The sequence below is a fragment of the Emys orbicularis genome, chromosome 1, assembly GCF_028017835.1.
Source record: "Emys orbicularis isolate rEmyOrb1 chromosome 1, rEmyOrb1.hap1, whole genome shotgun sequence".
In the NCBI taxonomy this organism is placed as follows: domain Eukaryota; kingdom Metazoa; phylum Chordata; order Testudines; family Emydidae; genus Emys; species Emys orbicularis.
Genome location: NC_088683.1, coordinates 71,482,557 through 71,508,117, shown reverse-complemented (window position 1 = coordinate 71,508,117; position 25,561 = coordinate 71,482,557). Strand labels below are relative to the sequence as shown.

Genomic DNA, 25,561 nt, shown 5'->3' with positions numbered 1-25,561 from the left:
CTGCTTGCTGGAGATAAAATTAACGCACATGAAGAACCTCTTCCATTAACAGAGTGACAGTGCTGGAAAGTCGCTAGTTGGAGTCATGCTGTCTGCTCTTTTGGAAAATTGTCATCTCCAAGGCAGCAGGTAGAAGGAGTGCTACTTGGTGTCAATATATTTAGTTACCCATTTCAAAAGTATCCTGGCTTCCTTCATCTCAGGCAACAGGGAGGCAGACATACTGTGCTTGAAAAATCAACTCTGAGGCATTGCCATGACCCTCAAGATGTGGGCAGCAGCATCTTCACCACTAGAAGTCAACAGTACAACAAATACTACAGCAGGAGACTAGTACTACACAGGGAGAGAGCAATACACCCGTTTGTGACAGTGTGGAGGATTTTATTCCGGTTGACACTGCCTCCTCCGCTCTTGGAGAGGAGTACACTGCTACTGTGGTGCAGAGGGCAGTGGCAGGATATGCCAAGATATCAGACTAGTGCCCACTAACTCAGACCCTCTTCATTATTGGCAGCTGAATGTGTGGACAGCATTTCATCTCTTGGCTGTGTGTCTCCCACTTTTCTTGCCCACCATCAAGCATGTGCTCAGAGCAGTTCTTTAGCACAGCAGTTGCTGTAGTCTCCAAGAGGTGCACATCTGTCTGCAGGGAACGGGAAGAGGCTTTCATTCATCCACATGAATAGACATCAGTTTCCCCAGGAACGTCCCGCACGGAACATGTCAGCAGCAGCCTGATGGAAAACCCTGAAGCGATGGTGGGGGAGGAAGAGGAGGACTGCTGAGGGGATTTTCATGTACTTGTCCCCTTATTGCTCTCCAGACTCAGCCTCTTCCTTTCTGAAATTTTGCAAGTGGAGGAACGTCTGTCAGAGTCCACCTTGGAGTGCACAGAATGGATTCCTAACACCACCACACAGTCAGGCACCAGTCCCAGTACCTTTCTTATGGATTGACTATAATTTGCTTTAATTATTGCACTGGAGAGCCTCAGACAGAGGGAGACAGACCAACCTGCCAGCTGTGAAATTACTGGCACAAGAGACAGACCACTGTATTAAGTGTCTTAGAGCACTGTGCTTATGGATAACCCGATGAATCTCTCTGGCCCTCTCTCCCTCTGTCTCATCTTTACTTTTGCCAGTTCAATGTTGTGATGGAAAGTTCATGGTTGCTGGCTTCAGGATGGGGCCCTGGGTGCACCCTCCAGCACCTTTGAGTGCCTCTTGTGGATGTGGCACCACAGGGTGTTAGTCTCAGAGTCTCTCCTGGCTACATGACAGTGGGGAGGGAGCTTTTTCACAGTGGTGGTAGGAAGCCGCATCTGGCTCCTGCCCTAGCAAGAAGGTACATCTGCTACCACCTCTATGCACCACCACCCCCACGTGCTCCCCATAATCTCCTTTCCGAGTCCTAGGGGATTTTATTTTTTCATTTATTTTGGTCTATGTGTCACTGACCCACCCTCCTCTAACCCTGACTAGTTGACATTGAGCTCTGTCCCACTGATAACTGAATTCAGAATGGTCACTATTGGACTTGCTCTTCTGAGTTGAAAGAAAAGTGCAGCCTGACTCCCAAGCCAGCTGTTAGACCTCTCGAGCCTCTTCCTCCGGTTGCAGAATTGCTTCTAGACAACTTCCAGTGACAGGACTACAACAGGACTCTTCCTCTGCATTATGGAAACCCTCTGGGATCCCCCACAAGTTAACAAGCCTGGAAACTGCCTCCTTCAGACTCAGAACACTTCCTGGAGCAACAAGCACATCGTCCCTGCATCAGCTGCAGAAAACCTCCTAGGATTCCCCTAGCATCATCATTGTATTCTGCAAATACAATGGGTACAGCGAGTTACATGTTTAACATACCCAAAGTTGACGTCATCATTTTTATTGCAGTACGACCTAAGACCCTACTATGCTAGACATTGTAGAAACACGCAAGATGATACCATCCCTGCCCTGACGAGCATACAATCTAATATGAAATAAGACAACCAGTGAGTGAGAGGTAGGGGAACGACAAGCATAAAGATCATCATCACGTTGATTAGCTATGCACACCACTATATGGCTCTGAATCATTTGCAAGTTGTTTTACAAGTATAGGTAACCGCCATCCCTGATGACTGCTCACTATAGCCATCATTAGGTTGTTGATTTCTTATAGGCATTTCCGAGTAGGTCTTAAGGAGAAGAGTGTAGTGGCTTTTCAGATTAGGTGAGGGAGGGCATTCAGTGAGTAAAGAGCAGCAAGGCAGAAATTGTGCAGCTGATCATGGAAGACACCCATAAGTGAGTTTTCCAGGCTGGCATCAGTGGCAGAGGGAAGCACGTGTGTGTGAAAGTAAGACTGTGAGATTGATAGTTATATTGGCCTGATCAGCTCCCACTGCAGTCAATGCGAATCTCACCATTGACTTCAGCGGGAGCAGGATCAAGCCCTGAGGGACAAGAGCAGGTAAGATAAGGATGAGGCAGAGTGTGAAGGGGCTTGAAGTATTGCAAAGTATTATCACTGTGGCCAACTTAATGCTGCTGTGGGAAAAATTAACATCTGTATTTCCTGACCGGAGTGTGTCTAAATTCTAGAATGAAAATTACTCTGGTCCCAGACCCCAGTCCTAGACCAGTGCCAAAAAAAGAAGCTAGATCATGGGAGCAGTAATAAAATATTAAGGTCTGATACATCGTGAACAATCAGGGCTAGAAACACATACCTTATACCACTAGAAAGTTGGGATTCTCATATTTCCACTGCTATACTGGTATACACCATTCATTTCTAGCCCTGCCGGTTGCTAAGCTCTAAGGTACTATTATCCCTTACTGACCTGTAAAAGAACAAAAAGGAAAAGACAGGCACATACAGGCTTGGCTATTTCTTCCTTCCAGTTCTATTTACTCTGGAAGGAAACCCATAGGCTATACCTTTTCTGTACTGTCAACTGGGTCAATTCTTCCTCTACTGCCCAGGCATGTACAGGATGTATGGCTCCTTCTCTTCCACTTCTTTTAATCGTATCATACAACTCCCCAACTTTTTCTTAATTCACTTCAATTCTGACATAAATTCAGGAGCAGATACAGCATGCACTGTCAGGGAAAGAGAGGGACGCTTTCTAACATTTGCAAGATGGTATTCTTAGCTGCTTTCGGGTGATAAAAGGCATTGGCTTCTAGCTCTAGCTGTTCTCAAGATAGTGGTTGCTATTATCATGTCAGAATTGAAGCAGGGGGTAAAAGCAAGATGGTAATCAGAATAATGCTCCAATATCTAGCAACCTACCAGGGCTAGAAACACTTTGGGAGATCAATAAAAAGATTTTGGGGGACACTAAATGTTTCTTAGCACTGGTTGTGGACGATTGATCAAATTTAGAAAAAAAACAACAGTATTCTTAACCTTAATATTACATTACTGCATATTTTGCATTTATTACTTTACAGATTTTACATTTAGCAGGTGTTTTATTACAAAGATATTTTATTTAGCTTTCACCCTTCTATATAGGGAATTGCATTTATACAATTTAGTATGTGATTTCAGATATAAAATAGCTGCTTTGGAACATCTTTCTGTTTAAAACCTTTTCTTTGCACCATCTAACTTTTGTGAAAATTACCTGGTTCTTTCCTCTTCTACCCCCCTCATCCTCCCCCCCAAAATTATCTTTCTTGCAGTTCATTTTCAAGCAGCTGTAATTGGGTGCACAGCAACTAAACAATTACCTAGGATCAATTCTGAGAAACAATTCAGGAAAACACATGTATGCTTTACGAGATTCCACTGTGAGGAAAGTTTATTTTTACCTGATTTGTTAGACACCCATATAATTGCCTCTGAAGAGATGTGGCTCGTATTTCCTACTGCAATTGTTAGTGGAATCTGCCACAAGTAGCTGCAAGACAAAGGAGGGGGATCTAAGAACAAAAATACTGAACCAAGTCTTCTCACTCACAGCAATCAGGGATCACATCAAAGAAATCACAACACAATTTCAGTAGCAGTAAAGATTTTGATTCTAATAAGTTACTTTGATTTTAAGATGAATATGATAGTGGTAACAAACCAATGAAAAAGTCATTCATCTTAAAAAAAATAAATACTGAATTAGAGTTTTCACAAGCTACAACACAAGAGACTTTTTCCACAAGGTTTCTAGTACAAGGTTTTTATAAAAGAGGAAAGAATGACCTCCCATAAAAATATGACCACCATTCATTCATTCCTGAAAAAGAGAAACCCGAGGGGAAAATATGCTTTGGTTTAGATGGTCCGCTAAGTTTAAAAGCAAGCTAAAAGCACTGCCATTCTTTTAGCGTAACTTCTTAATGTGTTACAATAGGCTTTCATTACTAGTAGATTATGACAGAAAGTTAATGGGCCTGTTCCTCAACTGACTTGCCCCTTCTGTTGTCATTTACACCTGGGCAAATTACCATTCAGATCTGGACACATGCAGCTGGCACAGGTGTAAGGGAGGGGAGAATCAAACCTCAGCATCATCACAGTGCACAAGCACATCATTCATTGAATAAATGTCAGTAATTCATCTAAGATCTTCATAATGTTTTACCCTAAAGAGAAATTACTGCACACTGTATATCTTTTCTCAGGAGATGGAAAGGATTCCTTTAGGATGCCATTATTATTACCCCTACTTTCACCCCCCCACAATCACCTCAAACACAAAATCCTTCCTCCAGCTTGGGAGAGTTATAAATGTTTCCCCTACACAGCCTCCCTCCAGGTGTGATTTTTAAATCAATTTAGTTAAACTGATGCAAATGTGTGTGGACCAGCACTTAATGTCCAAATCAGCTCCACGACCACCAGTATTTGTCACTTCAAAATTAGTTGGTGTTTAGAAGTTTTAAACTGCAACTATCACTCCTCTGAGATTTGCTCATTCAGAAGTTTGCCCCACTTAACTATATGCAATACTTAAATGTGTCACAACACCAATAAACATGCTTGCAAATGACTAATGGTCTGCCAGGGAACACATCTGTCATACAGTGCTGAAAGTTACATGCATCATGGAGTGCATAGCACTGCATTTCCTCAGTATGTATTCAGAGAGAAATGGTGGACTCCTAAAAAGGAATCTAAGGGCTTTTCTACAAGGTGGGGTAATGTGCACTGTGAGGGTCTGATTTTTAAAGTGCATTAATGTGTTGTGCATTAACTGGTCTGTGCAGACCCTGCTGGTGTGCTTTAACATACTGCTGTTTGAAACGGTATCATGTTAAAGTGCAGTAGGGGAGCAGTTCTCAACCAGGAGTCTGGGGCTCCCTGGGGGGGGATGCAAGCAGGTTTCATGGGGTCTGCCAAGCAGAGCCAGTGTTAAGACTCGCTGGGGCCCAGGGTAGAAAGCTGAAGCCCCGTTGTGTGGGGCTGAAGCCTGGGGCTCCAAGCCCTGCCACCTGGGGCTGAAGACAAAGTCTGAGTTTTGTGGTGTGGTGTGGGGCCCCCCTATGGTGTGGGGCCTCGGGCAATTTGAATCATAGAATATCAGGGTTGGAAGAGACCTCAGGAAGTCATCTAGTCCAAGCCCCTACTCAAAGCAGGACCAACCCCAACTAAATCACCCCAGCCAGGGCTTTGTCAAGCCGGGCCTCAAAAACCTCTAAGGATGGAGGTTGCTTGCTACCACCTAGCACTGGCCCTGGCTTTTATATGCAGAAAAACAGTTGTTGTGGCACTGGTGGGCCATGGAGTTTTTATAGCATGTTGGGAGGCTAGGGGCCTCAGAAAGAAAAAGGTTGAGAACTTCGGCACTAGGGAACCTTTAGTGAGCACCAGCAGGGTCTACACAGACCAGTTAATGCACAACATGTTAGTACTCTGTAGAAATCACATCCCAAAGGATGAATTACCTCACTGTGTAGACAAGTCTTAAGTGACTTCTGTTCCTCCACTATCTTCAGATGGCATCAATGTTACATGGATTATTTGATTCCTTTGCTTATTACAATCCAAATGCCTGATTCAGCAAATACTAATACACATGAGTAGCTTTACACACTTGATTTCTCACATACATAAGTGTTTGCAGCATCCAAATCCAAATAGGGCAGTACATCTGGGACAATAATACTCAAAACACAGCTATTCAATGGAGGAAGATACTTGGAAAGCAGCAATGTTGGAAGAGCTGTGAGTGACACTGGAAGGCAAACTAGATATGAACACACAGTGTATTGTGGCAGCAAAAAAAAACAAAACAAAACAAAAAACAAGCCAGCATGATTTTGGGCTGTGCAGGTAATGGCATCATGCCACATAGCAGGGAAATGATAGTCCCTGGCTAGCAGCCAGATTCTGATATCCTTACTCATTTTGAATACAAACCTACTCTATGAGTGGTCCCATTGAAATTAATGAGAAAACTCATGCAATAAGGTGCTAGTCAGTATGAGTAAGGATATTAAAATGTGGCCTTAAATTACTCTGGGAAATACCAGACCTTTAAAAATAGAGTCAGTTTTGGATACCACAGTATGAAAAAGACATTGAAAACCTGGAGAGAATTCAGAGAAAAGCAGCAAAGCTATATGAGAGGCAAGACCCACTAATATATGAGAAAAGATGAAATATATTATATAAATATTGCTCTTGTAATAGCTCGCTCAATGTCAAGGCCCAGTGACAATAATAAATGTAAAACAGCAAAAGAAAAAAAGACTGTCACATACTAATTTGGCTGCCTTTTAAAAAATTTATTCTCAATATTTTGAGAGGAAATGTCATGTAATAGATATTAAACTGATTATACTTTTTGTATATAAATAGATTGAATATCCTGTGTTGTTTTATTCAAGTAAATGTTATGCTTTTACTCAAAGGTTTGGATAACAGCAAAGTACAAAAAAATCTCAGCAAAAATATTTAATAATATAGCTATTTTAGAGCTTTATTTTAATTTTTATGTCAAAAACATTTTCGTGTTGATGCGGCTACATAGCAGATAGTCTTATAACTGAGACCTGTTATAACACTTGAAATTAATGAGTTCCATTCAAATACATGGGGCCAGAGAGCACTCTCTACAGAAAAACTCTTGGGGAAAAGGGTCATTCCTTTTGTACAGCATCGGTCCTCTCCTTTACTTGTCACGACAGACTCTCGGCTGGGGCCCCACAAAGTTTTGAGGGCAGGAAGGGGAGAAAAAGCAGGGACTCTGTTGAACTCCCTGTCTCTTCTCTAGTCAACCCACATATAGCCAAGTTGATGTGTGAGGAGATGTCTCCTCTGTGGCTCCTACTGAGGCAAAGGCAAAAGCAGCAGGGGGGATTCAGGCTGTGAGCCAGAAGAGTGGCACACAGGCACAACAATCTTGCAGAATGAATCTTATATCTGTGTACAGATTCTCAGAGGGCATGGGTTTTAGATCTCTCACACCTGCCTATTTTACAGGCCCTCCAAATCCCTTCTCCTTGAGGATTTGTTTCCCAGTACAGTGGTTCTCAACCAGGGGCATGTGTACCCCTGAGAGTACGCAGAGGTCTTCCAAGGGGTACAGCAACTCATCTAGAAATTTGCCTAGTTTTACAACAGGCTACATAAAAAGCACTGGTGAAGTCTAAAATTTCATACTGACAATGATTTGTCAATATACTATACATTGAAATGTAAATACCAGATTTATATTCCAATTGATTTATTTTATAATGATATGGTAAAAATGAGAAAGTAAGCAATTTTTCAGTAATAGTGTGCTGTGACACTTTTGTATTTTTATGTCTGTTTTTGTAAGCAAGTAGTTGTAATGTGAGGTGAAATTTGGGGGTACGCAAGACAAATCAGACTCCTGAAAGGGGTACAGTAGTCTGAAAGGGTTGAGAGCCACTGTCCCAGTAGAACACGGTTTCTCCGTAGGATTTGAACAGTGCGAATGTTAATGAATAAAAGTCCGGTAAACTACCTTCTTCCATTCTCCAGCTTGTGCCATTCTATATGTACTATTACCCCTTAATTGGCATATATGCTTGGCTGCTTCCTCATTCCAGCTTTTTTCCCCTTTACTGTGCTATAAACCTGGGCCAGCTCTTCCACTACTGCCCATGCATGGCAGTCATATGTGGTTTCTTCTCTCAAGGTTTCTCATCAACACCTTCTCTGAGGGACACACACTGTGTCTTCCAGCTGTTTGCCTTCACCTGTATAGTTGTAGGACCCTGGTGAATTCCCCTCTTCCTCTATTTTACCTAATTTTTTGAGGGTTGAGAGGGTGAGAGGAGATGGAAGCTTCTCTCTTATTTTCCTCATTTGTTATGGCTTATATGTGTATCTGGTGCAGAAAGGAATACTGCTCTCAGCTACCAATTCCAGTGAAAAATTGGAACCTGTCCTTGAAGACCAGGAGACTAGTCTGGAATGACTTAAAACAAGCCAGTTGGTTCTTCAACTCTCAACCATATGCCTGTAGGGACAGGACAGCTGTTAAGGCAGCATGCTCAGATCTGGGGGAAACGGAGCGTTATAGCTATCAAGCTATTCAACTCACACATGATGCTGAAAAGCTTAAGCAGGACAAACACGTAGGTCCTCTTGGGTAAAAAGATGGTTAACTTCATAGCAGATCAGTAAAGTGTGGGGATTCTCAGGGCTATGAGAGGAATTTAAAGGAATCACCTGTGAGGATGAGGTAGAGATACATTTGAAATTGGACTGGATGTGGGAAACACGTGATGGAACTGTAAAGTGCATAATGTCGCACATTCATGAATATCTTGAAGAGATGTTTGAAAAATGGGAATGCTATTGAGTGTTAATGCAAATAAACCCATTATTGGTACACTAGGCCATTATTCTTCGAAGTAGTTAAATTCAAGTTGTAGTTAAATTCACAATTAAAGGGAATGTACTGCCGCTTTGTTTTTGGTGGCACCACTTCAACGCATAATACAGAAGCACATTAGTATCTACATTCAATTTGCAGAATAATTCAGAGAGACTTGCTTGATATAGTAATACAATTTAGTAACTGTTGAGATGCATGTAATACTAGAAGCTAGCTAATTATGCTATGCTTGGATTATATAGATTTGTCTTGAGCGTTACACTATAATTACATATCCTACATTACTGTACTTTATCTCACTCAGAAAAAATCATATTTGTGATGAATACTTGCTATGCCTTAACTTATACCAAATAACTAACTGAGATCCCTCTATGGAAAAATTCAGAGATTATAAACTATCTCACAAACATGATTCTTCACATTTCTTATCTGTGATGAATAGTAATGCTATAGTAATGTTGGATTTCCAACAGAAGAGTTGGCTGGTTTCTTTAGAAAAGCCAAAAAAGGGGCAATAGTTTCTTTGCTGACATAACAAAAATCTCAGGGTCATTATAAAGAAGAGGCAAGGTGCTTGGAGTTTCATATTTTCACACCTTTTGAACTACTTCTTTACATTAATTAACCTTTTTTCCTGCAATTTAAACTCATTTTTTCAAGATTTATTTCCCCATTGACTTCCATAGACCAGGATTTTACACATGTATACTATATTTTTCCATTCACATTTCTCCCCTCTCTGTTCCTTTTTTCCCAGTGTCATTTTTAAGTTGGAAAGATTAGATTTTTGTGGGTAAATGTTGGTAAGCGTCAACTTCACCGCACACACACAAACCAGTGAAAAAATATTTCCATCAATACTAATCAAATTTACAAAGGCAAAGTTTACAAAGAAAAATGCTGCTTGAAAACTTATTAGACTTTGATTTAAGGATATTTACTTTGTATATTTTTGACATGTGATGTTGACAATTTGTGTTTTAACGGTTACAAAGCTTTAACTTTTTGAATCTGAATGAATACTGTCATTAAATAATTACTGTCTGACCCCCTTGCATTGTCTGATCCTCTCTCCATAATTTTATGCAACTGTGAAAATTTAAAATGGATACAAATTGAAGAAAATGCTTAAAACCCATAATTTTGCATAACTGAAAATTTAAATTGATAGAAGTCTGAAAAATGCTTAAAAATAAACATCAATATTATCCATCAAAATTATAAAACAATAAAAATTGAATTCTGCCAAGCCTAATAATTTTGGATTTGTTTTTTGGCTCTGGATGCTATTTTATTATGCACTTTAATTTTCATTGGATTTTTTTCTCTCTGTACCTCTCTGCCCCCTTAGCAGATTGCCACAGCTTTCAAAGTCTTGAAAGTTTGAGTGGGTTCAGAATTAGTTAAACAAATTCGCTCATCCCTAATCATAATAGACAGTTCAATGAATATGACTGCTCACTATTCAGAGGCATAGGATTCTAGATTGCATTGACGAGAGCATTGTAATTAATACAATTGCCTCAAGTAAATCAATGATCTGCACCTAATGTATTGCTTTCATTGTTGGTTGCCTTCTTTAAAAAGGACATTCCTGAACTTCAAAAGATCTAAAAACAACTAAAGTGACAAGAGGTTGGAGGGCCTTAGATATAAGAAAGATTTAAAATCTTTGATTACTTAAATTTGAGAGAAAGGAAGTATGAGATGACATGGCAGAGGTACACAAAAACGTAAATGGTCTATGAAAACTCAGTCAATTTTCCCTCTAGCCTAACAACAGAAGAATAAGGGGACAATTAAACAGATTGGCAGCAGGTAGAAATCTGTGGTGTTCTTTCCCATAGGGAATTACTGAACTTAAATTTAATGGTATTTTGAAAAGGATTGGAGATTATAAATGAACACATAAAATGCAAGCATACTAGTAGAAAAAGGAGACAATAGTAGTTAGAGCAATGGATTGTGGGGGAAGAACTTGACTGAGTTCCCAACTCTGCTGCCAACTCATTGTGTGAACCTGGGAAAGTCACCAGCTTCCAAATTTTCAAGAATGGTGACTGATTTGGGGTTCTCCAATGTGAGACGCCACCAGGCCGATTGAAGAATTGTGCATCTACAGCTCCACATGACCTCAAATAAAGCTATGGCTGCCTGGCACCTTTGGACATCAAGCTCATGCTGTCCCAAATTGGGATTGCTGAAATAGTGGCATCCAAAATCAAATGCCACTGCTGAGAATGTCAGTTTTCATCTCTCTGTGCTTCAGATCCTGGACCTGTTCAATGGAGATAATAATATTTATCCATCTTTGTCAAGGATTTTAAGATCCTAATTATCTAAGCTTTACAGCATCTCCTTGAAGTACATTCCTGGTTATCCAAATAGCATTGGGGATATTATTTGGAGTCTGGTCAGGGGTCTCTGCTTTATTATCTGAATTTCCATATTATCTGAATACTTCCTGGTCCCTTTGATGGGATGTAGAAGTCCCACACCAGGGAATCAAGTGTTAACGAGCAGCTCTGACCCAGAAGGCCCCGCTCAGCTGTAGCTGCTGGGCATGCTCACAATGGGGGCAGGGCTCAAAAGGGTGCGGCCCAGCTCAATCAGATTGGACAGATCAAGAGAGTAGCCCCACAGGTGCCTGCTGCAGGGAGGCTTAAGGAGCTTCACACCCTCTGGACCTGACCCTACTGCAGGGCCACCAAAGGCCCCCTTGGAGACCAGGAACAGAGGTCCGCAAGTGAAAGAGAAGCCTGCAGATCACTGCAAGTAAGAACACCCCCCACTAAGTTCAGAGCCAATGCTTGTTGTGGCTTTGAAGGGGCAGAGGCCGCGGGAAGGAGTGGCGCAGGGAGCAGGCTTGGTAGCATCCACACCCCAGGCCACATATCCGACCAGTCAGTCACAGGGCCGTGGGTTAGAATCTGGTGGAGCAGGGAGGGCCCAGCTTCCCCAACCACCAGCCGTAGACTCTTGCCACTGGGCAATATTGCCACAGATTCTTGCAGCTAGGTAATATTGCTGGGCTCAGACACCAACTCCCCCGACAACCGGTGGTGAATGAGGGCATCAACTCAGTCCCGATAGAAGGACAGCAGATCTACCAACAAAACCAGCCTAAGGGAGACCATGGATACAGAAAAGCTGCTTAAATGGACAGTAGAGAGCCAACAGCAGCAGGTAGCTCAGCAACAGGGTCAGCTGCGGCAACAGATAGCTGCCCCACAGCAACAGCAAGTGGCCCAACTACAGCAGCAGCAGCTACTCCAAGAGCTGGCGGCAAAGCATCAGAAGCAAAAGGAATGCCTAATCCGGCAGGTAGCAACACTCTGGAGGCCCAAGGGGGCATCTAATGCGATGGCACAGGACCCTCAGGTGATGTCCCCTCCACTGGGCTGTCCATCAGGCTTGTGAAAATGGGTCCCAGAGACAACCCAGCAGCCTACTTGGTCACCTTCGAGTGGGTGGCCACCGCAGCATGCTGGCTGCAGGAACACTGGGCCACCCTCATCGCCCCATATTTGAAAGGACTCACCCAAGCAGCCTACAGGGGCCTAGATCCCACAGAGGTGCTAGAGTACATTAAGGTAAAAGCAACCATTCTGGACTACATGGATATCAACCCCGAGACTTTCCACGAACAATTCTGGAAGAAAATATACCTACTGGGAGCCCAGCCTGGTGGCACAACACCTGTGTTGGGCTGGCTGGACCCCGAGAAGTGGACCAGAGTACAAGTAGCAGAAGCTATTGTGCTGGAGCAGTTTGTCCAGGTTCTCCCAGATGGCAGGAGAAAATGGGTGAAGCACCAGAGACCAGTGACACTGGTGGAGGCCATAACCCTGATGGAGAATTATGTGGCAGCTGAGAGTCCATCTCTCTGACACCTAGGCCCGGGGCACCCGAACTCCAGACACCAACCCCTAGTAGAGGTCAGGCTAGGAGGGGAGGCCGAGGGTTCCCAAGCCAGACACTCTTCTACAGGTCACCTGTTTGGGAGCCAGCACTCCCAAGCAGGGGGTATGCCCACTAGGAACCCCCACAGCCCCAGAGGAGGGACAGTCAACCGCAAACCAAGAGGGAACTGTTTAAAGCGTAGGCAGAAAGGACATTTTAGGCAGGGATGCTTCTTATGGACTGCAGCTATGGACAGGAATGGAAGGCCTGCTCCAGGGCTCGCAGACGGAGCCAGGCCAAGATGCTTATCTCAGTATGGGTCAGTGGATTGGAGGTCACAGGCCTGGAAGACTTTGGCTGCAGCCAGACAATCATACCAGAAAATCTAGTAGAGTCTCCCAACATGTCGGGCGCTCCCCTCTACCTCCAGGGCATACATAGGGCTGTACAACTTTACCCCGTGACGGAAGTGAAGCTGATGGTAGGGCACCGCATCACACCTGCCAGGTGGGGCTATCAGCCACTCTCACCTACCTCGTGTTATTAGGATGGGACTAGAAATATTTTGGGGAGGTCCTGAAATGGTGGAGCGGAGACCCCCTAGTGGAAACCAGCCTGGTCCTGGAAATGAGAGGGCTCATGGGCCAAGGTGAGAGGAAGAAGACTGTAGGGAAGGCCCCTCCTGTCAGCCAGGAACATCAATCTTGCAGCTCGCTAGCTCAAATGTCCACAAAGTTTTAAATCTCAAGTGGTTACCAGGAGATGAGGATTTTGTGCTAGAACAATGGGAGGTCCAGACCCTGAGCAAGGCATGGGAGCAGACAGCCGTCTCCAATGGGGAGGAAGGTGAATCTCAGTGACGAAAACAGTGGGCCCCAGCTTCGAGCTCCAGAATAAATGGCATTACAGGGCAACATGAGACCCCCAAACATAAGAGGTTTGGCTTTACCTCAGCAGCTATCTGTCGCAGAGAGCTGACATTGACAAGCAAATTCAACACTGCCTCCAATGCACCTCCAATGCACCAATGCAGTTTTTGGACTGAGAAAATGCGTCTTCGAAGTTTGTGACATCAAGAATCAAACCTAGCTTCTCGTGTACCAGTCTGTTGTTATCCCTACTATTCTGTGTGGTGCCAAAACATGGTTCACATACGGTAGACACTTCAAGGTTCATGAATGATACCATCAACAGTGCCTCCGCAAAATCATCTGAATCAAGGGGGATGACCAACGCACCAACATCAGTGTTCTCTCCCAAGCCAAAACTCCAACATTGAAGCTATGCTCATACATCATCAACTCTGTTGGGCTGGCCATATTCTTCAAATGCCAGACAATTGACTCTCAAAGCAGGTAATGTTCTCACAACTGTGCCATGGTCAATAAGACAAGGAGTGGGCAAAAATTTGCTTCAAAGACACCCTTAAAGCCAATATGAAGAAGTGCAATATTGACATAAACTCATGGGAAACCCAAGCCCTTGACTGACCAAAATGGAGAAGGACCTAGTGGCAACGATCCCAGTATTTTGAGATGCAACCAAGACAACAGGAAACAGAAAAATGGGAAAGGAGGAAAGAACGCACCATAGCCCAACTCAACATGATCCACCCCTTCCACTGGGAAACGTTTGCCCCAACAGTGACAAGATCTATGGATCCCGGATCAATCTCATTAGCCACCTGCAGATCCACCATCGATAATTGTCCATCATTCAATGGAAGACAAGCATCCTCGAACTTCAAGGGATCGGTGATGTATCAAAGGATTTCCATTCTTTTCTGGACCACTGAACCACCCACCACCCTTTGATTACAGAAAGCAGCATGCACCTCCATTCAGACAACAGCCACTGCAGCAGTGCCAGCCATACCGTTCATCTCCTGACTGAGTCCTACTATGTGGGTCCCACATCTATAATGCTCTACACCAGCGTCCAAGACCTATCCCCACTCCCCAAAACAGCTACCCATCCTTCCCAATTCCTCCTCCCTCATTGTTCTGCTCCACCCCACAAACACTACCCACCTGACTCCATACTTACCCCATTTCAAATTATAACATATCTCTGCGCACACAAGCACACCACCCTCTCCCTCCATGATTTTTTTTTAAATCAGGAATATGTGGGTTAATTAACTTAGTTGTGCCCAATAATTCCTGAGAATTAGTACATGAAAACATGTGGAAAGCAACATAGCCCACAGCAATAATAAAAAAAGAGCAGAAACTTTTCATTGTCAGCCCAACTTCTCTAAGTGTGTGGGACTGCTGTCACTGTGTAGAAAGCCATAACACAATATACCAATTTTATCCTCTTTAGTATTCGGCATGCTACAACAGTAACAGTTACAGCCACACTGCACATCAGAGTATGCTGAAAGATTCTATGGTGGGAAGCAATCCAAGTATAAAATGTGAAATGCATTTGGAAATCACAGGTTAAATTAAAACTGGCAATTCTGACATCATTGCTCACAGCAGCAATCATGCTGAAAAGTGACATCAATGCAGGAGCACACATTAGCAGACTGTAAGGGCATTTTATATTCTGATTCCATAATGTAACATGTAAAAAAGAACTTCTACAGATAAAAGTGATACAAAATGCTGAGGAGACTTCTGTGCCTTTTAGAGGCAAAGCGATATATTGGGCAGAGTGTGCACTGGGCAAGTTAGCGGCAGTGGCCGAAGGCATTCTGCCTGCATGGGCCTGAGAGGGTGTTTGGGAACACTATTACAAGCAGCTCTTGTATCTATTAGTTAAACATGTAGCATGCACTCCACACAGCTGGGGTGTGGATTGGCTCCGTAATCAGGAAGAGCACAACCACTGGCATTATGTTTGTCCCCTAACGAACATGAGTGTACAAGTGATGGGAAGGGGCTCCCTGCACAGTTTTCCATTTCAGCTGGAGCAGCCAGGATAGAGCCCTGGTTTACCCAATAAAGAAACTTTTAAAGTTTTTCAGATATTTGTATATATATGCAGTAGTTTTGATTTTTTTTATCCCATGTTGTTCATTTCTTGCATACCATACAGAATACAATAACATTCCACTACTTCAGAGTTCAATTCTGCCACTCTTATTCATGCTGAATGCCCATGGTAGTAATCAATGTAAGCAAGAGTGGCAGAATCAGGCCCTTCGGTGACAAGACAGTTATTTGCAATCGCAATTATAACTTATGCTTAATATGCCATATACTATAAAGGTCAAAGACATAAAAAGAAAACAATCTTTTGAGCTCCTATCAAAAAAGAGATGGGAAAGTGGGTGAGTTAAACCTTTATTCCGGAAGTGGGGCAGTTGTCTACAACAGGCAAACAATTTAGTAAAGGAAAACTGTATTTGTGTGTATATACACCCAAAGTGTCATACAAATAACAAATGGGGATACACCTGGCAATGTTTTTTTATTATTTCACTTCTCATTACTAAGGGGGCAAGCGTTACCCCTTTCTTGCAAGACTTGAATAAATGAGTTTTGTGCAGGGAGTTGAGAGGAGGTTCAATGGGAAATAAATCCCCTAATCAACCATACAGCTTGAAGTGGAGTGGCTACTAAGCCACTCTCTAGTCCACATAGGGCATATGTGGTGGTTGATCTCTGAATCTGCACAGTGTTGGGTCTGTTAGTCACCTCCCTAACCAGGCCAGGCCACTAACCTTCCCCCAGCGTCCCCACAGAGGCACCATGGAGCCAAACTTTGCAGCATATATGGAGTGTAGAGTCCCCCTGTGTGACATGCATCCTTCCCCACAGCCAGTGGGACCATGGTGGTTTTACTATGTTTAGGGCCTTCTATATTCTTTTGAGGAGGTAAGAAGCATTTCCCCTTCCCATAATGTATGATGAAACAATAAATATGAACTATCAAAACTGTGCCCATGCTGCAGAAAACACTGTACATTTGCACAGTGACACCAGGAATTCCCACTGGGACATGAACTGTGGCTGAATAGTTCCTGGCCCTTCATCTCAGTCAGAAAGTAGCAAATATATATTTTTAAATGTAAAGAAGTTATTTCTCTATTTTTAAAGAGACGAATTCTGTGTATTTTCAAAAGAAAAAAATCTCTCCATATCTGAGAGCTTCATGTTTGTGCCTCCCCTTCAATCTAGAACCAAAATGGTTTATAGATTTCATCGGAATTGATTAGTTCATTTTCTAGACAGCAGATTATTTTTCATATTTTTGTGAATCATTACTGTACTGATGGATTATTCTAGATGTCTTTTCAGTGCCTTGAAATTATGGTTCTCTCTGTCATGAGGAAAACCCACTGAACCCTGTCATATGGAGTATCTCCTCATTTTGTGCAGTCCTGTAATGCCAGGACATGTTCTGTCCTCAGATATGCAGATATGACTCTGAGTCAACGGAAGTTTTGTGTACTTATTCAAGGGCAGAATCTGCCCTGTGCACCATAAAGTAGGAGTTATGGACTTTTCCTGGGATAGCTTCAAATTAGAACATTATCTGTCATATCATTATGGGTCTGACCAAACCCCATTGAAATCAATAGACTCCCATTGACTTCAATGGACTTTGACTGGGGCCTTGTATACTGTGGCATTCCCCCGGACCAGGAGACTGTCATTTCTTATTTTCTCTCAATATTTCCCACATAAAATATCTTCCGGGGCTAGGTGTCCAGTAAAATCAATGTTCATTTGGGCATAGAAACAGGATTGTGTGAATTCTGTAGTGTTTATGCACAGTGATAGTGTTTAAAATTGCATAAGTCAAATTGTATGCACACAAAGAAGTCACATGTTGAATATTTGGCCCTTAAAACACAACTTTCCCCCCCTTCTAATTATAGTATGTATGTGGAGTCTTGTGTTAGACTAGGAAAAACAAATATATACACTCTACTTCTTATCTACAACAAAAATTTAAAAATGCTCATCTGTATTGGATTAGGCAGCACTCAGAGAAAACCACTTCCAGGGGTATCAAGAGTATTCACTCTGGCATTTAGTCCCCTGGAAACGCTGCTTGTTGCTTTGTATTGTCCTGCATATATTTTTAGAGGAAAAAAAATTAAGTGTGGTGTTTTATACTGCATCTTAAATAGTTAATTATGACACAAGTGCTTTGGCATAGAGAGCAGAACAGACATTTTTACAAAACTGTGATTCTTAAATATTTCAGCTCTCTCTTTTATTTATCAAAATACATCTGGCCAGACCTATTCTAAAATGAGTCTTTTTAAAGCAAAGGAGAGTCAATGGACCAAGAGCTGGGCCCCAACCAGAGATCTTAACCTCCCAGAGCTTTAGGGAAGTGTGGCTAGCCTTTATCTTCATAAGCAGCTGCTGAAAATTCTTGGGTGAGGGAGAGTGTGCTGAGCCCACCCCACACTCACCCTGCAGTGGGGCTCCTGTCCCATGTGGCTGGGACTGGCTCCCTGTTGTGGCCTGTTGACTCTTAATGCTCACAAATTCAAACCTGCCACAACATCACCTGACGTGTGCATCCATGCACAGATGGGCCCTCCCTTGCAATGTCTCACCCACTCTACCTCCGGTACCACCAGATGTGGGGCCTCAGGATCCCCCCTTTTCCTGGGACTCTCCTTTCCCACCCCAATCATCTCAGCATCCCTCCTTCCACCAGGACCCTCCCCTTAAATTACTTCAGGATCTCCTTCCTTCCCCCCACAATCACTTCAGGACAACCTCCCCTATCCTGAGGGTCCTCTCCCCCACCTCCTGTCCCAGTGCTCTCTGCCAGGACTGAGGAATCTAGCTCCATCTGCTGGGAATCCAGCCCAGAGGCTGGGCCCTCCCCCTACATTGCCCCGTTCCCTTCTTTGCCCTGGCGCCACCCACCAGAAATGGAGTAGGGGGGCTGAGTCCCCTCTAGCCCTAGCCACCCACTACCTATGCTTATCTCTATACTATGCTGAATCAAAGCCCCGGACCTGGATTCCCAAAGACTAATACTCTAAGGCCATGTCTAAACTACAGCCGCTGTAGTGGCACAGCTACAGCACTGCAGCTATGCTGTTGTAGTGCAGACGCTTCCTACGTCTATGGAAATGGTTTCCATCAATGTAGTTAATCCACCTCTCCAAGAGAGGTGGCTTGGTGGCACCATGTGACCAAGCGAGGCCAACAAACCCTGGCAAAAATCTGGGGGCAAGTGACCCCACATGTCACTTCTGGCTTCTGCCCAGCGGGGGTGGGGGTGTCTGGGGGCTTCAGCTTCAGCCCCACGGGGCGCGCCTGCTGGGGCTTGGGGTTTCAGACCAGCAGGGCATGCTTGCTGGGGGTCAGGGCTTCAGCGCCCTGGCTCTCAAACTTTTGAAGATTGTCGTATGCGGCTCAGACAGTCAGTAAGTTTGGCCACCCCTGGTACAGAAGGACATGTAAAAGTCACACAAATGTTGTTTCCATCAGGCCATGACGGTCAGTGTGTAGTATTACAATTAATTAAATGATCAGTGATATAAAACTCTGGACACTAATGTATAACCAACCTATGTGACTTTAATATTGTTCGGAAGAAGATGAGTTTGAAAGACTAATGGAATATGTATGTGTCCCTTTCACTTAATTTTTATGGGCCCATTTTCTTTGTGACTTAGACTTCATGTGAATAGGATTTGCACATAATTTTAACTGAAAAGTGGCAGGACGTGGCTCTGCCATCAAACTGATTGACCTAGGTATTTTCACCAATAACATTTTTCACTTTGCAACAGGCTTCTTCCCCATTTGTGGTTAAGGGGATGAGAAGGTGGAGCAGAAGGAAGGGAAAAAATAGAACGGGGCAAAAAAGAAATAAAAAAAGAGGATCCAAACATCAAGTACTTACTCACCACAGAGCCTATTCTCTCAGGGGAGAGGCAAGGAGGTGTAAAGAGGGTTAGTGCACTAGCCTTTCACCTTCAGCAATTTGAGTTGAAGTCTGAATTTAGGTCACAAATGAAAGTAAAGTAAGTGTATTAATGGTCTAATTTTAACCCTCAGCTATCCACATCCACACAAAATCACTGCGTGGGTGGTAGCCTTTGCTCATAGACTGGAGTAGAAGAGTTACTGCAAATTAAGACTGAGATGCATTGACAAACATGTATGGGGAAGTTTGCACAATGCTTTCAGTACTATACTTGTTTTACGTTATCTAAACACTATTAGACATTGTTTTCATGAGTAATAAAATTCACTCACATTATCTGCAGATGTATATACACACACACACGTATACATGTATAAATACATACATAATTATATATATAGCTTTCCATGACACAAAAACCACTACACAAATAAATATGATATATAGGTAAAGGCCATGTCTACACTACTGGCTAAATTGATACCGCAGCAATCAATGCAGTGGTGTCGATTTAGTGGGTCTGGTGAAGACATGCTAAGTTGATGGGAGAGTGCTCTCCCATAGCCAGTGAAACAATTGATTATGTACCATATTTAGGTATGAGTTCTACAACAACCACGGCACATGAAACAATGGAGAATAAATTTACAGTATAGTGTTGTTGTTTTTTTAAATGAACTCCCTAACAGGAATATTGTTCCATAAAACCCAAACATGTCAAGTGAACATCTGCACCTAGTTTTACCTTTTGATGACTTCTATTGTCCTCCCTGTGACAAGTCAAGATTCAGAGAGTGACCTTTGTGCATTCAACCAGAGGAGGTGAAGACAGCAGCTTTTAGACTAAATGGCAGTCCTGTAGACATCAACCCTAGCAGATAGTTTTCAATTTGCTTTCAACCTGATCAGACAGGTCCTGGCCCCAGCAAAGCAACCTTAAAGATGCCTTAATTAGGAAGTGTCTGGAAATCCTGGGCTGGTATAAAGCCAGCATAGTCAGCTTAATTTCAGCCCCCTTTGGCACTAACAGTGCAAGGAGTGTCTTGGAACTAGCTTGGATCAGGGAGGAGACATTCTGGGAAGTATGATGCAAACCACTGAGGGTGGGGCCAGAGAGCTAAATGCTCTACCAATCCCAGCTGAAAGACCAATCCCTAAGGGACTGTTCTAGCTATCATAAGTTACAGCAGCTATGTGGCTGCTCTAACTTGCCCTGAGGTCTAGTTTGCGTCCAAGATCAGGGGAGGCACAAAAATTACTTTGGGCTTCTCTAGACAACCCACTAGTGCATGGCAAGCTGGAGTGTAAATATACAGTATGTTAGTGTGCCACGCACTTCCATGTGGAACCTGCTACTGCACACTGAATGTTCCCTGGTGCACACTGACCTACTCCCATTTAAGAAAGGAATAGATCAAAGCACACTAGGGAACTTTTAGTGAATAACAGCAGGGTCCACACAGACAATTAGGGTGTGGCAGGCTAGTGCACTATAGATTTACTCCCCAGCTTGCCGTGCACTAACTGTTCATCTACACAAGCCCTTAGAGTCAACTATGCCTTCCCCTCACCTAGTATGCTGACAGTAAGCTCTGTATTTTGTTAAAAAATAGCCAGTATCTGTGTTTTAAGCACTTCCAAAGGCTTCTCCTTTTTCCAGGGCTACCATATGAGATGTTCATCTTTAGTTGTCTAGTCTTTCCTTAACACATGACCAGACTATCGGGAGCTTCAGTACAAGCTGATGAAAGCTGTTGTAAGACTGCTGATTAAAATTTTCAGTCAAAATAAGAGAATACTCCTACTGATATTTGAAAGCCACTCTCAAGTATGCAATATCAGAAGGCTCTAGCCACATGCTGGTGCATTTCACTGAGTGCCACAAAACCAAAAGAAGAGGCCAAGGAATATATGTGTACCCTAGATTGAAAAAAGCCAGAGAGAGCACTAAAGATGCAAATGTGCAAATAAAAAGCTTTCTTTTGTTGTTTATTATGCTAATATAATTCTAATCCTTTTTACAAGAATAATCTTTAATAAAATTAAAATGTTAGGGCCATATTATGCCATTGATTCTAGGCAAAGCTAAGTGACTTTGGCAGGGACTTCTGCTTTAAAATACTGGCCTGAAGCAGCTAAACAACTACAACTTTTAGTAGGAATATTTATTGAGAAATACATGTACCTGTTGTTTCCAAGGTCAGGATCCCTGGTTTTAGCATCAATGTCATAAATAAAGTGCTCTTGGGATATTACTACGATATTGTCTGCAGTTTCATTTCTCATGATGGTGATAACGGGGTAACCCATCTGTAGTGTCCATTGATCCATTACCTCTTGGATATTTACAAATTTTCCAACCTTTTTTAGAGCCTTCCAAAAAAAAAAAACAGTTTTGGTTTAGTATATTGATGCAATACTAGTATCTAACACATAATACCATTTACTTTTTAAACTAGAGGACCATTAATTGTCTAGCTGTTTAAATAGGAATTAAGCATCTATACGCACAGGCGCTTTCGACGCATAAATACAGGATATAAATGGTAAAAAAAAAAAATCGATCGAGGAGAAGCCTTCGTTCTAGGTAAGAGTTAGACATTTGATCTTGCATATCAAAATAAAACAGCTTTAACAACTGAAAGCGATAAATATTCATGTGGCAAGCTAGAAAATGCAAACACAGTGACAGGGTGGAATATTCAAAAGCACCTAGGTGACTTAGAAGCACAAGTTCCAATGACTTTCATTGGGATTTGTACCCCTAAGTCATTCAGGCACTTCTGAAAATCCCACCCAAACCTAAAAGGAGTGGAACTTCAGACCTGCTTCCCCACATTTCCCGCGTTCACAAAGACTGTGGATGGCCATATGCAAATGATTTCCATGATCAAAAAAGGCTAAAAAAGGAGCTTGATACACTGATGAAGATCTTCTCTTGGGATTATTGATTTTGGGTGCTCATCTTGAGACACTTTAAAAGGGTCTGATTTTAGAAAGTGCTGAACATCTGTCCTCTGAAAATCACGCCCCTTTAAGGTGTCTCACACTAGGCATCCAAAATTACCACTCACTGGAAAATCTGGATTCTTATGTCCAAAGCTAAGCTGTGCACATGCGGACCTTTCCCAAACCTGCAAACTGTATAAATCTTGCCTTATTCTAGTTTAATACAGAAACTATAGAAAAAATACAATTTTAAATAGGTGGGATTTCAGCTGGAATACAGTAAACCTGACAAAAATGGGAGACTTGCACCTCATGGGAAGAGAGACTGCAAGCAAGTGAAGGATGGACAGAGACAGCTTTCTCTGCAACCAAGGAATGCCTCGAACTTCCTGCCAATGCTGGAACAGAGACTGAGTGACCTCTAGTGAATCCAAGCAAATCCCAGGAAGAATCCCTTGAAACTCAGTCTGCATGTGAGACATCTCGAGAATGTAAAGGATGACAACAGATATGCTGATAGGTAGGGGAACATGGAATTTTAATTCCCACCATTAACAGGTTTGACATATCCAATGTGACAGTAGTTGCTTATGGCCAAGAATGCAGTCACAATCCTGTGCCTGTACATTTGCTGTGAGTTCTGCTGTTCTTTGACTAGAATGCACTTTTGAGTGCAAATCACTGAGAATTTGCCCCAAAGGCTTTAACATAAGGAAAGGAAAGGAAAAAGTAAGAAACTGTACAGAAGAAGCAAGGGTAGCTTTCAGTATCCTTGTAACCCACCTGCAGCTGGTCTAAGGACATCAAATAATAACAGCTGACACCAGAAAATACAATGCCCAGCTTTAAGCCTTTACAAGGTCTGTCCTTCAGACAAATCATGAATATTTACATATCAAAAGCCTATTCAATATAAATGCCAAAGCACAGCATTTTCCTGCTCTTTCCTACTTACAGACCTTATCCTGCTCCCACTGAAGTCAATGAGAGCAAGCCTTCCCTTTATTTGGTGTCAGTGATATAACACAAACAACTGAAAACATGTTTTTTTAGGTTGTCGCTTTCTGTGAACCCAAACGGTACTTCTTAGCATTAGTTTTTAAATGTGCTCTTGGGCTTAGGTATTTTAGTATACACTATTCTCTTCCAACCTCGGCATAAAAACACCACTATGGCTTCCTGCTTTTCTCTCAGTGTATTAGGCTATATTGCACTTTACCTCTGACAGGGTATTCCAGAGATCATTTCTGGCTGCATTGCCATACTTGTGAATTGTCAAATAGTCCTACAAAAAATAAAACAAAAATACAAATCAGAAGTTACTGTATACAGGCCAAATAATTACAGCTGTGAATCACTGCTAGTATAAGTTAAATTACATAAATGTTTTCGTTTGTTGGAAATCTAGCAATATACAATATGCTCATCCTCAGGGAGTCAATAAACATTTTCTTGAGACAGCTTACAATATATTAAAAATAGAAGATTAAATAAATTCCAACAGAAAAACAAACCAACAAACAAATTTCCTAGTAAGTTCCCATACAGCGTTCAGAGTTTTACCTTTTCTAAGTAATTCATCAAGATTAGTATTTCCTATTTACTTTTAAAACATTTGTATAGTCTCAGCATCTGTTTCCAGGCAATTCATGGCAATGAAAGAGGCAAATTTCTAAAATAAAGCTCTACTGTTTATTTTAGCAGGTCATTCTGTGGCTAATGTCAAGGACCCCCACACTCTGATGACAGCTAGATCTGTTATAAAATATTTAACCAAGAAATAGCCCATCGGAGCCATTTCCTCATATCTAGTGGGGTCTCGTGGACAGGTGTTTTCCCTTACGATTAAATGCAGAAATAGATAATATTGTCAATGCAGGCTCTAGCATGCTATCCTAAAAAGCCTTTACACCATGGGAAGCAACAGAAAATGTGCACATTACATAAAAGGGATGCTTATAGTGGAAGAATATGTGTTTGTGAGCACGTGATCTGAGAATACCTGATAGGGCAGTAAACTGAAGTTTTCTGTTTTTTCAGCCACAGTTGCAGTGACTCATTATCCACGTTTCCCCTTCAGTAACGAAAAGGCCAAAAAGTAGGAAGAGCCATCCTCCCAAAGGAATGAGGACAAGCCCATAACAGCTCTTCAGTCCCAAGCCTCTGCATAGGAGAGGCTGCCAAATATAAAAATGATGTGTGCTTGAGTCAGAGGTATACCCTACAGGCTCTTACCAAATAAAGGTAATTTCCCATATTAATTTTAAAATATATCTCTGGGTTAGGCCTGGACCTTCCTGGTACAAAATGTTTTCATTTTTATCTGCTAAGCTCTAGGCTACCCTATCAGATTCATGCCTTACTATCTCCCCACAGAATACATAGACAATCACAGATTTGAAATTCAGAAATTATTATTGGAACAATCTGACTCTTTTGCACTTGGATTGGGAGAATAAAGCAAGAAAAACCTTATACAATCAAAGGGTTCCCTGCATTAGAATTTCCATCATCTACACTTTATACAATGGTAGGAGACAAACCCTAATTTACAGCACAATGATAAAACTGAGGAAATTTTGCTGACTGTGTTATCTGTGCTTTGTGTGAAGTACGATACTATGGGAATAATTAGTGTTTGGAAAGCAAATTTCCTGATGTACAAATTGTAGCACCTGTGACAGATTTAGCTTTTGTCAGCCAACTCATATTACAACAAGCAGCAACTCCCATTTAATCACAGGCTAAAAAAGCTAAATGAGAACACTGACTCAGTTAACTGCAGTGCCTAGTCTTAACAATGTCATGAAAATAACGATTGGAAAAAGACAACATTATAGAGGCTTCACCAATATATTGTGCTTCTATTTTGTCTAAAAATATAGTCTTCTAAGACAGTTAAATATCCAACAGCATCCAAAGCTAATCAGGTTGCATTGTAAATTAAAAGACTAAAACAGGTATACAAAAAAGTCAGAGTAGGTAAATAAGCAACAAATATACACAGGAGCAGTGCCAGGGTTTTTGCCGCCCTAG

At 42.2% G+C, this 25,561-nt stretch overlaps 1 protein-coding gene across 1 annotated transcript in view; it reads right to left on the bottom strand.

Annotated features, from left to right (window-relative positions):
* Positions 1-25,561, bottom strand: part of TRHDE (thyrotropin releasing hormone degrading enzyme) — a 305,481-nt gene that overhangs the window by 76,741 nt on the left and 203,179 nt on the right. The window contains exons 8-10 of the mRNA XM_065423079.1: positions 23,745-23,810; positions 21,762-21,949; positions 3,816-3,904 (exon numbers count right to left, since the gene is read on the bottom strand). Coding sequence (XP_065279151.1) covers positions 3,816-3,904; positions 21,762-21,949; positions 23,745-23,810 — 343 coding nt within the window. The remainder of the gene's footprint in view (positions 1-3,815; positions 3,905-21,761; positions 21,950-23,744; positions 23,811-25,561) is intronic.